General features: G+C 43.7%; 3 protein-coding genes across 4 annotated transcripts in view; 1 reads left to right on the top strand and 2 right to left on the bottom strand.

Annotated features, from left to right (window-relative positions):
• The window catches only part of tmem79a (transmembrane protein 79a), a 7,522-nt gene extending 5,708 nt beyond the window's left edge, over positions 1-1,814 (top strand). For both annotated transcript variants that reach the window (XM_027132689.2, XM_027132688.2), the window contains 4 exons: positions 1-214; positions 330-518; positions 676-898; positions 978-1,814. The exon at positions 1-214 is cut by the window's left edge. In XM_027132689.2, coding sequence (XP_026988490.2) covers positions 1-214; positions 330-518; positions 676-898; positions 978-1,170 — 819 coding nt within the window. In that variant the 3' untranslated portion in view covers positions 1,171-1,814. The remainder of the gene's footprint in view (positions 215-329; positions 519-675; positions 899-977) is intronic.
• A 3,201-nt stretch (positions 1,815-5,015) lies between these two features.
• Positions 5,016-11,235, bottom strand: LOC113634023 (glycosylated lysosomal membrane protein). Its single transcript, XM_027132695.2, has 6 exons — positions 11,070-11,235; positions 9,078-9,350; positions 8,119-8,289; positions 6,718-6,936; positions 6,379-6,641; positions 5,016-5,851 (listed from the first exon to the last, which is right to left on the bottom strand). Exons 1-6 carry the CDS (start codon positions 11,169-11,171, stop codon positions 5,677-5,679), a joined length of 1,203 nt encoding a protein of 400 aa, XP_026988496.2. The 5' UTR covers positions 11,172-11,235; the 3' UTR covers positions 5,016-5,676.
• Positions 11,236-13,392: 2,157 nt separating this feature from the next.
• The window catches only part of LOC125145657, a 2,484-nt gene continuing 876 nt past the window's right edge, over positions 13,393-15,000 (bottom strand). Inside the window, exons 1-4 of the mRNA XM_047819287.1 lie at positions 14,722-15,000; positions 14,285-14,480; positions 13,994-14,111; positions 13,393-13,733 (exon numbers count right to left, since the gene is read on the bottom strand). The exon at positions 14,722-15,000 is cut by the window's right edge and continues 876 nt beyond it. Coding sequence (XP_047675243.1) covers positions 13,393-13,733; positions 13,994-14,111; positions 14,285-14,480; positions 14,722-15,000 — 934 coding nt within the window. The remainder of the gene's footprint in view (positions 13,734-13,993; positions 14,112-14,284; positions 14,481-14,721) is intronic.

Raw genomic sequence — 15,000 nt, 5'->3', positions numbered from 1 at the left:
TGGAGGGATGAAGGAGATGGATCACTGGCTGATGATGAGGATGATGGACATCGGATGAGTTCTGTGTTCTCTCCTCTAGTCAAGATTGTGAGGAAAACAGATGAAAAACAGACAGAGAGCTTCGTCCTCAGAGCCGATGCCGATGTCCGAGCCGATGATGTCCACATGCACCGGGACAACACACAGCAGGTTCCTCAGGAACACGATCAGAGCTGTGGGTGAAAACTCTCACTGTTTATTTATTTATTTATTTATTTATTTATTTATTAATCACTTCTGTTCATTTTCCACATCCTGTCTGTTTTTATCCCCCCCCCCCCCCCCCTCAGGTTGTCAGTGTTGTGGTGAGATGTTGAGCTCCTTCATGTTTCTTTTATCGGGGTTGGTGTTGTTTCCGCTCCTCGTGTGGGGGGGTCATGACCTGTTGCCCATAGACCTCCCAGCAGTCAGGAGCGCCCCCTCCAGGCTGGTGTACACACTGCGCTGTGCGTTCTTCGCCTCCTTCCCCATCATACTCGGTCAGTTTAAGTCAGCAGTAAGTTTACCGTTAACCTGCTGATGTTATGTCTTGTGCTGTCGTCCCTACGGCTCTCAGCCAATCAGAACGCATTCGCTGTAGTAAAGAATGATGGGATATGACTTGATGAACTGTGTGTGTGTGTGTGTGTGTTTCAGGTGTGTTTGTACACGGGGTGTCCTGTCTGAAGTTCAGTTCTCTGAATCCTCTGTTTGAGGGGAAGCGGGCGAGTCGTCACACCGTCGTCCACATGACCTTTGTACAGGATTCTCTCCGCCTCTTCCTGCTGTTCTTCGTGCAGCTCGCCGTGACGTCGACGTACATCCACGATGACAACCTCAAACTCGTCCCGCTGCTCACCATCGTCTTCGTCTTTGGCAGGTTCGTCTCTGACTAGTGCTCTTGTGCTCTGTGTGTCGTTATGGAGATCTAAGTGTGTGTGTGTGTGTGTGTGTTACAGGTTGATCTACTGGCTGAGTGTGTGTTTGCGCAGCACTGTGCGTGTGTTGGGGTTCTCGCTCTCCTTCCTTCCCCTTCTCACTATGATGGGACTCAATGTCTACTTCGTCTGCTCCTCAACAGGAGAGGGGGCGGTGTTTGATGTTGCCCCGCCCACTACACCCCCACCCCCGAAAGCCAGGTGGTGGGGCTGAACAGCAGACATACTAATAAATACCATCTCTTTCTCACACACACACACGCCCCCCCCCCACACACACACACCAGACATCATCTTAGAAGTGTCGTCTTGTTATGCACTGAAATGTGAAATCCTGAATGTCTTATTTCCTGTTTTTTTCCCTCCCACTTCCTGTTTACTCCTAACGAAGTGATTCATTTCTGAATGTTTTTGTTTTCAGACCGAACTGATGAACAGTTTTCAGAATGTGATATAAATCAGAATCTAAACGCATTCATGTTTACTGTGTGATTTAATCCTTTCCTTCATGATGAACAGAAGTCTGTTGTCTAAAGATGACGAAGCCTTTATTTTTGTCACATTACAGTGAATTTGTTTCCTCACGACTCTCAGCTCTGGAGGTTGGGGGCCTCACACGGGGGCCCGACTGTGGCAGCTTGGTGGTGTTGGGGCTTGAACCCTGAGCTCCTGATATATTTATTACTCAGTTCATGACTTTACATATTTACCTATAGATCAGTTTAATTTAAAAGTTAACTACATTTTTATACAGAATACGAATTTAAATAGAGCTCCATGTTTATTACGTTTTAAATGTAAACAGAAGCCTAAGCTTTATTTTCTTAATAAACCTTTAACTGCTTTATTAAATCGTCATTCCTGTGGTGTTAATACTGTATTTCTGCTCATTTAATTTAAGTATTTTTATATATATATATATATATAATGAATGTAATTATTATTTTAAAATAAAGACTTTATCCTGATCATAAACTATAGTGTTAATCTACATCAGCGGTGTCCGGTATTATCCACAAAGGGTCGGTGTGGGTGCAGGTTTTAATCCCAACCAAGCGGAAGCACCCACACCTACCCTTTGTGGATAAGACTGGTCACTGCTGCTCTAATAGACCGGTCACTGCTGCTTTAATATATCTGTCACTGCTGCTCCAATAGACCGGTCACTGCTGCTCTAATAGACCGGTCACTGCTGCTTTAATATATCTGTCACTGCTGCTCCAATAGACCGGTCACTGCTGCTCTAATAGACCGGTCACTGCTGCTTTAATATATCTGTCACTGCTGCTCCAATAGACCGGTCACTGCTGCTTTAATATATCTGTCACTGCTGCTCCAATAGACCGGTCACTGCTGCTCTAATAGACCGGTCACTGCTGCTTTAATATATCTGTCACTGCTGCTCCAATAGACCGGTCACTGCTGCTTTAATATATCTGTCACTGCTGCTCCAATACACCGGTCGTTGCTGTAATAGACCGGTCACTGCTGCTCTAATAATAATAATGCATTTTATTTCATGGCGCCTTTCAGAACACCCAAGGTCACCTTACAAGCAATATACAGGTCACTGCATAAAACAAAACACATAAACAAACAGCATACACATATAAAGTGCATTTAGGTCTTAATAAAACATGCTATAAGAAGGCCTGTATAAAAAGATAAGTCTTAAGACGCGTTTTAAAAGTCAACAAGCTCTCGCTATTGCGAACATCGAGGGGAAGAGAATTCCATAGGTGGGGGGCAACATAACTAAAAGATCTGGCACCCGTAGTAGTGAGTTTGAAGATGAAACTGAAGATGAAGATCTGAGTGCACGTGGAGGAGTGTAAACCTGGAGAAGTTGAGTAAAGTATTGTGGTGCAAGGTTATGAAGTGCCTTATAAGTGAGTAGCAGGATTTTAAACTGAACTCTATATTTTACTGGAAGCCAATGCAATTGCTGGAGAACCGGAGAAATGTGATCAGTATAAGGTGTTCTAGGGAGAACACGAGCTGCAGAATTCTGAACCAGTTGAAGCAATTTGGAGAGAATATCTGTAAGAAGAGCATTGCAGTAGTCTATAAGTTAAGTGACTAGTGCGTGAATGAGAACTGCAGTATTAATAGAACGGTCACTGCTGCTCTAATAGAACGGTCACTGCTGCTCTAATAGACCGGTAACTGCTGCTCTAATAGACCGGTGTTAGTTCATAAAATCCTGAGCTTTGATGGACCATGATGGAGGATTAAGCTCACAGCTAACGTTCTCACCTCAGATTATTCAGTGGACTGATCTGGACTAAACACCACACTTTAATACCTCACATTATACTCATCACTCCATCACCACCTCATCAGTCCTTTCTCGGTGTCTCTTGGTGTGGGACTTTATATATTTCACATTTCAGTGCATAACAAGACGACACTTCTAAGGAAAAAACAGTCATACAGGAAGATTTATTTTAGAAAACAAATAAACAACCAAAAACTACGGTTAGGGATAGGGTTAGATTATCAAATAGGCCACGCCCACCTATGACACAATATCTGTTACGTTGTTCTGAAATCGGGGGGGCACGGTGACTTAGTGGTTAGCACGTTCGTCTCACACCTCCAGGGTCAGGGGTTCGATTCCCGCCTCCACCTTGTGTGTGTGGAGTTTGCATGTTCTCCCCGTGCCTCGGGGGTTTCCTCCGGGTACTCCGGTTTCCTCCCCCGGTCCAAAGACATGCATGGTAGGTTGATTGGCATCTCTGGAAAATTGTCCGTAGTGTGTGAGTGTGTGAGTGAATGAGAGTGTGTGTGTGTGTGTGTGTGTGTGTGTGTGTGTGTGTGCCCTGTGATGGGTTGGCACTCCGTCCAGGGTGTATCCTGCCTCGATGCCCGATGACGCCTGAGATAGGCACAGGCTCCCCGTGACCCGAGAAGTTCGGATAAGCGGTAGAAGATGAATGGATGAATGTTCTTAAATCCCTGTAAATAAGTGCCTGCATGAACACATTTCAGTAACAGTGACAGGTCTCATGTTTAGGACTTTTATTTCTTTACATAGAAACAAATCTTATACATTACACTCAGGTCAGTTCTGTGTCCAGTTTTAATCACCGTCCAACATAAAAAAGAGGAATAAATGCATAACACCTCATTTTCCCTGAAAATCATGAACATTATCTAAACATGATGAACAACAGCTAGTCGTAAAACCATTTGAGGCTGAAAAGAAAAAAAAAGCTCTGTGTCAGTTTGATTTGTTGTCTCGATGATTGAAGCTTGTTCCATCTGGCACTCAGAAGGTTCTTCAGGTTGTTCTGCTGTGGGAACATTAAAGCTTGGGTGTAGATCTCTACTACAGGTGTCTTTAGTTTGGATGTAGCTGAGAGAGTTGGAGGCAATTCCCTAAGACTCTCAGTCTCACTTTCACATCTGAAACCAGTGGGTTTGATTTAACCACTAAAACAGGACGAGGTGGTGTGACACGTCACTACAGTGAACCAGCTGTCGCTATAGAGACGACAACGTGTTAGAACAAGTGCATTAACGTGAAGCTGTAACGTGCAGCAGCTCTAATGTCAGAGAATTAATCACCACCTTCTGACCAATCAGAGTCCAGAACTCAGCAACGCTGGGCCGAGTGTTACTGAACGTGATCCTTATGTGAGTACATAACAGAGAGAGAATCCCAGTGTGATGATGTGTGTGTGTGTGTGTGTGTGTGAGAGAGAGAATCCCAGTGTGATGATGTGTGTGTGTGTGTGTGTGTGTGTGTGAGAGAGAGAGAATCCCAGTGTGATGATGATGTGTGTGTGTGTGTGTGTGTGTGTGTGTGAGAGAGAGAGAGAATCCCAGTGTGATGATGGTGTGTGTGTGTGTGTGTGAGAGAGAGAGAAAGAGAGAGAGAGAATCCCAGTGTGATGATGTGTGATGATGTGTGTGTGTGTGTCTGTGTGTGTGTGAGAGAGAGAGAATCCCAGTGTGATGATGTGAGAGAGAGAGAGAGAGAGAGAGAGAGAGAGAGAGAGAGAGAAAGAGAGAGAGAATCCCAGTGTGATGATGTGTGTGTGTGAGAGAGAGAGAGAGAGAGAGAGAGAGAGAGAGAGAGAGAGAGAGAGAGATTGTACATTAACAAGGTGCTAACATCTAAGCGTGAAACTTTCCATCAGCATTCATCATGAAGGCACCAGTTCTGTGGTCAGCACCTGAGTAAGTTCATGACAGCTCCACCTTCACACAGTAAAAGCTACATCACTAAAGCTACAGATCCTAATGTGATCATGTCACACATCCACATGTTGGTGTCATCATGTCACACATCCACATGTTGGTGTCATCATGTCACACATCCACATGTTGGTGTCATCATGTCACACATCCACATGTTGGTGTCATCATGTCACACATCCACATGTTGGTGTCATCATGTCACACATCCACATGTTGGTGTCATCATGTCACACATCCACATGTTGGTGTCATCATGTCACACATCCACATGTTGGTGTCATCATGTCACACATCCACATGTTGGTGTCATCATGTCACACATCACTGTGTCAGCTTAAAACTCACTATATAGACTTAGGGTTAAAATGTAAACATTATACTGTAATCAGCACAAGTGGGCGGGGCTTACAGGCTTACAGTATGTTGTTCAGATGATTGGCGTTTATAGTCAGGTGAAAGATCTTCACAGATGTTTAGGTTTTATATTAACATGTGGCTTGTTTCGGCTTCAGCGTCAGTTGATCGATTCGTATAGGCCGAGTGGGTCCTGTTTCCTTTTTTTAAAACAGATACAAACTCCGCCCACCAGGAGGAGGAGGAGAGGAGTGGCGAGACCGATGACCATGATACCGATCACCAGGGAAGAGAAGAAATCTGACGGAGGAATCCCGATTCCCACCAGCATGGTCCTGAGAGAGAGGGGAGGGGGGGGGAGTGAGGGGGGGGGAGCGGGGAAGGAGAGGGAGCGAGAGGGATGGGGGAGAGAGAGAGAGGGCGAGAGAGAGAGGGAGAGATAGGGGAAGAGAGGGGGAGAGAGAGAGAGGGAGGGAGAGAGGGAGAGATAGAGGAAGAGAGGGAGGGAGAGATAGGGGAAGAGAGGGAGGGAGGGAGGGAGGGAGGGAGGGGGAGGGAGAGAGAGGTGGGGAGAAAGAGAGGGAGAGGGAAAGAGAGAGAGGGAGGGAGAGAGGTGGGGGAGAGAAAGGGAGATAGAGGGAGAGGGAAAGAGGGGGGGAGAGAAAGAGAGATAGAGGGAGAGAGAGAGGGAGAGAGAGAGAGAGAGAGAGAGAGAGAGGGAGAGAGAAAGAGGAGAGAGAGAGAGAGAGAGTTATAACAACAAACTCACTCGTCAGTTTCTTTAGCTTACTGTTACAACACTTACTGTGTTCTCTTCTTTACCATTTTATTAAGGAACATTAAGGTGCATGTACTGACTCACCAGCTGAGGAAGTGGGTGGAGTTTGGGGCGAGTTCAGAGGTCATGTTGAAGGTGACGTTAAGGCCGTTTGTGATGGGATTCTGGGCAAAACAGGCGTGGATGATGCGTGAGGGCGGAGCTTGAGGTAGACTGACGGGTTCCGAGTGGATGCAAGGCGAGGCGTCCTCAATGGCAGGATGACTGCTCTTATACACTACAGGCTTCCACTGAGAGTAACCCACCGTGGAGGAGGAGTTATCGTGAGGCCACACCCACTCTGACACCTGAGACAGAGAGGTTAGAGAGATCAGTTTAGACACAAAATTATAATATGTAAATGAAATAGGTGTCCATGCTCACCTGGAAGATGGAGGGTGTGTATTCATCATCGATGGACCTTTGGACGTCGACTCGGGACCGAAGCCCCGCCTCACTCACTGTCTGGAGTTCCAGGCCAAACTGGGATTGGTTGGTTCGTGGCATCACACCTTCCAACAAAACGTGTAGCTGGGAGGAGTTGGCGTTATGGAGGAGACTAGGCCACGCCTCCTCTCGGCCTGAAGACTCGTATACTGAAAACTGAGAAAAATTCATGGTCACTGCCTTCATTATCAGCCTGATTATATTTACTGTTGTTCAGTTTTACAGCAAACTGAAGCTTTAAAGGATTTTCTGTAGTGACATTAATGAAGAACAAAATGATCATGTTTTCATGTTAAGGGTCAAATCCTCTGTCCTGAAGATGAGAACGTCGTGCTGATAAAACTGTAAAATCATAGAAGTGTCTGTTTACTGTGTGTGTGTGTGTGTGTGTGTGTGTGTCTGTGTGTGTGTGCGTCTGTGTGTGTGTGTGCGTCTGTGTGTGTGTGCGTCTGTGTGTGTGTGCGTCTGTGTGTGTGTGCGTCTGTGTGTGTCTGTGTGTGTCTGTGTGCGTCTGTGTGTGTGTGTGTGCGTCTGTGTGTGTGTGCGTCTGTGTGTGTGTGTGTGGTCTGTGTGGTGTGTGTGTCGTGTGTGTGTGTGTGCGTCTGTGTGTGTGTGAGCGTCTGTGGTGTGTGATGTGTGGTGGTGTTGGGTGTGTGTGTGTGTGTGTGTGTGTGTGTGTGTGTGTGTGTGTGTGTGTGTGTCTGTGTGTGTGTGTGCGTGTGTTGTGTGTGTGTGTGTGTGTGTGTGTGTGTGTGTTGTGTGTGTGCCTGTGTGTGTTGTGCTGTGTGGTGCACTGTGTGTGTCATGCTGTGTGTGCCTGTGTGTGTGTGTGTGTGTGTGCCTGTGTGTGTGTGTGTGCCTGTGTGTGTGTGCCTGTGTGTGTGTCTATGTGTGTGTGTCTGTGTGTGTGTGTCTGTGTGTGTGTGTCTGTGTGTGTCTGTGTGTGTGTGTCTGTGTGTGTGTGTCTGTGTGTGTGTGTCTGTGTGTGTCCTTACACGCAGACACAGTGAGGCGTCGTTGCTGAAGCTGGTGTGTCTCCCACAGAGCCGTGCTGTTTGCTGTGTGTGTCTGTGTGTGTGTGTGTCTGTGTGTGTGTGTCTGTGTGTGTGTGTCTGTGTGTGTGTGTCTGTGTGTGTGTCTGTGTGTGTCTGTGTGTGTCTGTGTCTGTGTGTGTCTGTGTGTGTGTCTGTGTGTGTGTGTGTGTGTCTGTGTGTGTGTGTGTGTGTGTGTGTGTCTGTGTCTGTGTGTGTGTCTGTGTGTGTGTGTCTGTGTCTGTGTGTGTGTGTCTGTGTGTGTGTGTCTGTGTGTGTGTGTCTGTGTGTCTGTGTGTGTCCTTACACGCAGACACAGTGAGGCGTCGTTGCTGAAGCTGGTGTGTCTCCCACAGAGCCGTGCAGTGTGCTGTGTGTAATCCAGTGTTTTGTTCACGTCGTCCCACTCAAAGTCCTTAAGCTCATATGGAGACAACACATGCTGCTCTGTGCTGTTCAACTCATAATACTCCCACAACTAACACACACACACACACACACACACACACACACACACACACAAAATATATAAATATATAACAGATAAAATATGCTAAAACAAGCATATAGGAAAGATGTTGTAAGATACAGAGTGGTTTATTTGGTGCTTTATAAAAGTTTAGAGGTCCAGAGAATACAGGAAGTGTAAAACAAGAAGGAGAACTTCTCCTGAGGAAATTCCCCCTCGTCCACTTCCTCAAGCATGTGGGATGTGTGTTTGAATCCACACGTCAATGCTGTGGCCACAATCCAGAAAATATCATTGTAACAACAACAACAACAACAATAATTTCCTTTATGGACCACTAATAAATCCAGAATGACATTTTAGTGATTGTTGCATCACTCGATTTTCCTGCGATTTAAAAATAATTGTGAAACAACTTGCATATTGTTTTGTGTGAAACAACTTGAAAACACAAGCACATGCTTCTTCTGTTAAACTGCTGTCAGTGAGACACGTCTGTCCTGACTTACTGTCCCATACACCTGAATGGAGGAGACGGGTGGTGTGATGACTTTGTGTGTGTGTGTCACCCTGCAGGAGCTGATAAAGATGATGTAGAACACAAAAGTCTGGTCCACAATCCATCACTACTCTTAGCGTTCTACATCATCACTCCCACAGAAGGTACATGTACATATCTACAACATGTTCTGGAATATCTCCTTCTGTACATCACCACTACCTCCCATCATGTCCTGATCACAGTGTAGCTCTGATTAACTGTATAAAGTTCTCAGAGGAAGAGTGTGAAGACTCACGCGGGTGAAGACAAGAGCACCTCTGTACTGCACGCTGCTCTCCGGTTCCACCGCCACGCTGTCGGCCGGGTCAGAGCTGAGGAACTTGGTCCAGTTCACCTTCAGCTTTGAGTTAGAGGAGTTTGTGTGGATCATCATCAGGGCCGGAGCTCCACCGCTGCACAACAGGAAGTGCAGTGTGTCGTTGCAGCCAAGGGCCCGTGCATGGAGCATTGAGACCCCGGGGGGCGCCGCTGAGGGTGGAGATAACCCAGGGTTCATCTCCATAGACACCTTATGTTAAACACATAATAAAGAATAAGCAAACAGTTACTAATGCATTTGCTTTTCATTTCACTGCCACCAGCTGTTTACTCAACACACACTGGGTTATAGATCATTTTAGTGCTAGTGTAAACCTGTACACACCTCCACACAAATGGTCAAAACACCACCAAACTCACCACATACACACACTGAGGGAGACACACACACACACACACACACACACACACACACACACACTCAAAGAGGGAGACACACACACACTCAAAGAGGGAGACACACACACACACACTCAAAGAGGGAGACACACACACACACACACACACTCAAAGTGGGAGACACACACACACACTCAAAGAGGGAGACACACACACACACACACACACACTCAAAGTGGGAGACACACACACACACACACTCAAAGTGGGAGACACACACACACACACACTCAAAGTGGGAGACACACACACACACACTCAAAGTGGGAGACACACACACACACACACTCAAAGTGGGAGACACACACACACACTCAAAGTGGGAGACACACATACACACACACACACACCAAATCTGTTTAAAACATGCCCAGCCCTGATGTCTGGTCACAAAGGGGAAGTGCAGAGAGAGGTGTGGCAGGACATCTAAAAATTCAGAACTGAAACCTGAGTGAGAATTTTAACGAACTGATTTACTGAATTCAGTCACTGTTTGAGGCGCCCTCTAGTGTATGTGTGAAGTATCTGCTTTAATTTTCTCTATCATAAAAAATAGAGAATTTCTCATTTATATAATATATATATTTTATTTTTAACAATATATCTCTCTTAACTGAAGGCAACATTATTGGGAAGTTTGTTCTGCATGAACAGAGACTTCATGTATGTAATGAAATGATGTAATACTTGGTTCTGTAGTAAATGTACTTGAAGAAAGCTGATAAGAGATTTAACCAAACCCCAGTTGTGTTTAGAGTGCAGCATGACTGACAAAATTATTGTACATGTTGTGATTGTGTAGTGTGTGTAGTGTAGATTGTAGTGTGTGTAGTGTGTGTAGTGTGTTGTGTGTAGTGTGTGTAGTGTAGATTGTAGTGTGTTGTGTGTAGTGTGTGTAGTGTAGATTGTAGTGTGTGTAGTGTGTGTAGTGTGTAGATTGTAGTGTGTGTAGTGTGTAGTGTGTAGTGTGTTGTGTGTAGATTGTAGTGTGTGTAGTGTGTTGTGTGTAGTGTGTTGTGTGTAGTGTGTGTAGTGTAGATTGTAGTGTGTAGTGTGTGTTGTGTGTAGTGTGTGTAGTGTGTGTAGTGTGTGTAGTGTGTAGATTGTAGTGTGTGTAGTGTGTAGTGTGTGTAGTGTGTTGTGTGTAGATTGTAGTGTGTGTAGTGTGTTGTGTGTAGTTTGTTGTGTGTCCAATATAAAAATATAACACAATGTGCACTCTTACATAAACTCTGTAGTCTAATTATATTGTCCTGTATTTAATAATAAATCATCATAATATTTATACTTAATAATAATAATAATAATAATAATAATAACAACAATAATAATAATAATAGCGATTGTTATTATTATTATTATTATAATAAATATAAACGTTATAAACCCTCCTGGTGTAAATAAGGGAAACACCGCAGGTTTTACATTCATTCATTACATAACGACAGATTTATAAAATAAACAACAAATATATAAAATTAATTAATTATCTAACATTATTGATCTTTACCTCCCGTGTGAAAGTGTCCCCATTCCACGCGAATCCGTTCACACAATAAACTATAAGGAATAAAGTGTAATAAACGAGATAAACAGCTTTAATCCCCGACATTGTGCTGTAAACACAAGCTGGCTGCTCACGCGGAAGTGAGACACCGGCGGTCACGTGGTCACAGTCAGCTGATTACATTATACTGACGGATGCGGTTCTATCCACTGATTGGTTGTTATACATTACAGTTCGACCAATCAGCGTCAAGCTTTTCCTTTAACATGGAAAACTGCACCTACATTTCTCAGCCAGGATTCCCTACTATTCCCTGCTATTCCCTGCTATTCCCTACTATTCCCTGCTATTCCCTACTATTCCCTACTATTCCCTGCTATTCCCTACTATTCCCTGCTATTCCCTACTATTCCCTGCTATTCCCTACTATTCCCTACTATTCCCTGCTATTCCCTACTATTCCCTGCTATTCCCTACTATTCCCTGCTATTCCCTACTATTCCCTACTATTCCCTGCTATTCCCTACTATTCCCTGCTCCTTCACTGTCACATTTTACAACCCTACCACCTGCCCACTGGATCCACTCCCCTCCACCATGCTTCATGCAATCACAAGACCTTCTGCCCTTCCTGAAGAAACCTGCTCTTGATCCATCAGACATCAGAAACTACAGAAACACGTCTCTCTTTCTTTCAAAAACTCTTGACTCTCTCTCTCTCTCTCTCTCTCTCTCTCTCTCTCTCTCTCTCTCTCTCTCTCTCTCTCTCTCTCTCTCTCTCCATTGTATGAAGTGCCAATATATATTATTCTATTCATATATATTCAATGTGGGGTGAAGATTAATGCACTTACATTTCCTTCATTGGAAACGAGACAATAGCGAGTCCACTTCTGAATTCCCTTAACTACAGAATCGCTCTGACTCCGGGAGCTTACACATGACTGTAGTCCTCTGGTGTAGAGTTTTTAGTTTCTGTAACTTGTTGCAAATGGAGTCACTGTCTAAAAATAAATAAATAAATAAATCCTACAGTAAGGTCATGACTACAAGTAGCTAGAAAGGATTAGATAAATGCATCTGCATGAAAAACTACATCAAGTTTGCTATAAAAGAATATAATATAATAACAGCTTATATATAGTTCCTGTCACAATCAAACCCCATCCCGACCATCTCAACGCTTATCACCAGACTGCATCACCTCTTCATCACCTGACACACTGGACTACAGTTTCTTTACTATATAGAGGATCCCATTGCTCACCTCAGGGACTTACATTGCTCACCTGTCCAAGTGCCAGTGGATCTCCAACTTCCTGAAAGTTCACAAGCCGTACAGGAGGACAAACATGTCTCACCCTCAGCACTGGAGCTGCACAGGGTCGTGTCCTGAGCTCCTGCTGAACTCATTGTACACCGAGGACTGTGTGGCCACATCCAGCTCCATCTCCATCATATAGTGGAGTAAAAGTGAAGTAAAGTACAGATACGTGACATTTCTACTTAAGTACAGTAACGAAGTATCTTCACTCAGGTCCCAACATCTGAAACACTCAAAGTTTGTTCTATTAAACATAATTGCATTCAAATTAAAATGTAATGTTTGACTGTCTGTGTTGTAAAATGAAAGTAAAAAAAAAAGAGGGAAAATAGAATTAGCTGTACTCAAAAAATAAATAGGCAAAATGTAGAAATACACAGCATATGAATATAATACAATAACATATGAATATCAATATAATGTTTATAAATATAGTGTCTACTGTGTGTGTGTGTGTGTGTGTGTGTGTGTGTGTGTGTGTGTGTGTGTGTGTGTGTGTGTGTGTGTGTGTGTGTGTTTAGTACAAATTAAAAAAGACTTCAGTAGAAGTGAAAGTCACCTTTTAGAATATTACTGAAGTAAAAGTCTTAAAGTATCTGATATTTACTGTACTTAAGTATCAAAAGTCATTTTCTGATATTTAATGTACTTAAGTATTTGAAGTAAAATTAAAAAGTTTTTTTTTTAAAAAAGCAAGCGGTGAGAACTTGTGAACTTTATTTTCTTTAATTTCTTTTCAAAGAACAAACAGCATATTTTTTGAGCTGCCATCAAAGAAAAAAAACAGAAATGGAAATTTCACTTTTGTATGGTAAAAATGACCTGCTGGTAGGGAGAACATTTTGGTCATGTGGTATGAGCATTTGTAGGGCTTAATCACCAGGTTACCATCACACACACACACACACACACACACACACACACACACACACACACACACACACACACACACACACACACGGGCCACAACCCTATGTCCAGCAGCTACTAATAAGCCAGTCATTAGTTGAAACTGAAAAGTTGTCTGTTCATCCTCAAAAGAAGCTGTTTCTCAAAGTGACTGTAGACAAGTCCTGCGATGCTAAATAGCCTTTCACAGGCCGCCGAGGCAGGTAGAGGAGTGTTCAGCTTAACAGAAAGCTTGCACACTGCTGGGAAGGACTTCAGCAAGTCCATGTGATCTCCTGAACAGGCCAAGTACCCATTCAGCTGTTTGGCACCATCTTGTATTTGAGATGACTGCAGGGCAGAGAAAAAGTCATCTTCGTCAGACGAAGTGGACCTGCTGGCGTGGCCTATCTGCAGTGAGGGCTCTTCCAGATGCTGCCTGATGTAGTCAGTTCCTGAAATAGTGTGCATAAAAATATAAATTATACAACTAATGCAACTGTCTAATCTGCCATGACCCCAACACAAACTTTTAATTCAAGGTTTGTTATTTTAGTTCCATGCACTATCCATACACCTATAATTCAAGGTTTCTTTATTAGTACTGAGGGTAAATTTGTTGTGCAGCAATCACAATCTTGATTTGTGAATTGCCAGCACGACAAATTGTGAAAATATACACCTAATTTTTCACTATACCCATGTGATATCTTACCCTTTTTGATTGTGGCTTCATCCTTTGTCCAGATCATTCGGAATTTCGGAAGGAGAATCGCGGCAGCGATCAACTCTGGTTCTCCTGACATGTGGCCAAAACGGTTCATGATTCCCACCTGCAAGGCAGGTTATTTATACTGTAGCACATTTCAGCAACAAGGCAATTCATAATGTACTTTACAGAAAACATTTAAGCATTGAGACAAAGTGCCAAAGAAACTTAAATATAATTAAAATTAATCGTTGAAGAGTAAAGACAATAGAAAATAAATACAATAATAAAGGTTACCTGTAGCGCATCCACCAGAGGCTGGCAGTACTTCAGTGGCAACTTGACACTGTCAAGCTTGACAGTGAGCAGGTTGATGGTTGGAAGTAGCCACCCCATCATGGCATTTGCTTCTTGCAAGATGTCGGTAGCCTTGGCGACAGGGCTCATGACAGCGGCATACTCTGTGAGAAAGGCGAGTTCAGCTGGATTAAACCTGTTGAAAACAAAACACAACAACATTGTTTTTATGACACTGTAACCATTTCATTGGATTCATCAAAATTACTGCTGGAAGAGTAATTCAGTAAAATTGACCAATAATAAGTGGAATTTAGCATACAATGTGATGTAATGTAAAGTTATTAGTGTCCGTGAAAGAATGGGACAAAGAAAGACATTCCAGATGTTCGATTATGATGAAATCAAATAAAATAAAACATATAATTCCTACTTACATTGGAAGCTTTAAGTCAGTGCAGATGACTCTGATGGTCCCTTCTCCCTTTTCTTTAATTATTCTCAGCAGTCTTTCCACTGCCAGGAACAGGGAGTTCCACCTGGTGGAATTCGGGTGCAGCAGCTGGATGGAGCAAGCATCTTCAACAGTTTCGGCTGCAAGGTTGGATTTTCCACATTTGTTCCAAAGTGCACTACACTTCCCAAACGTTGAACGGTACACTTTCTTGTACGCCTCATTGGACGTTGCTTTCATGGCATCAACAGTAACTATTAGG

This window comes from Tachysurus fulvidraco, chromosome 10, assembly GCF_022655615.1.
Source record: "Tachysurus fulvidraco isolate hzauxx_2018 chromosome 10, HZAU_PFXX_2.0, whole genome shotgun sequence".
Classification (NCBI taxonomy): domain Eukaryota; kingdom Metazoa; phylum Chordata; class Actinopteri; order Siluriformes; family Bagridae; genus Tachysurus; species Tachysurus fulvidraco.
This window is presented reverse-complemented; position numbering and strand designations above follow the sequence as displayed.

Bases quoted from the DNA above. Each gene is read 5' to 3' on its own strand.
- LOC113634023 (XM_027132695.2), bottom strand. From the start codon at position 11,171: ATGTCGGGGATTAAAGCTGTTTATCTCGTTTATTACACTTTATTCCTT. The intron at 9,351-11,069 runs GTAAAGATCAAT...GTTTAACATAAG, and splicing joins GGGACACTTTCACACGGGAG to GTGTCTATGGAGATGAACCC. The intron at 6,642-6,717 runs GTGAGCATGGAC...TCTCTGTCTCAG, and splicing joins ACACACCCTCCATCTTCCAG to GTGTCAGAGTGGGTGTGGCC.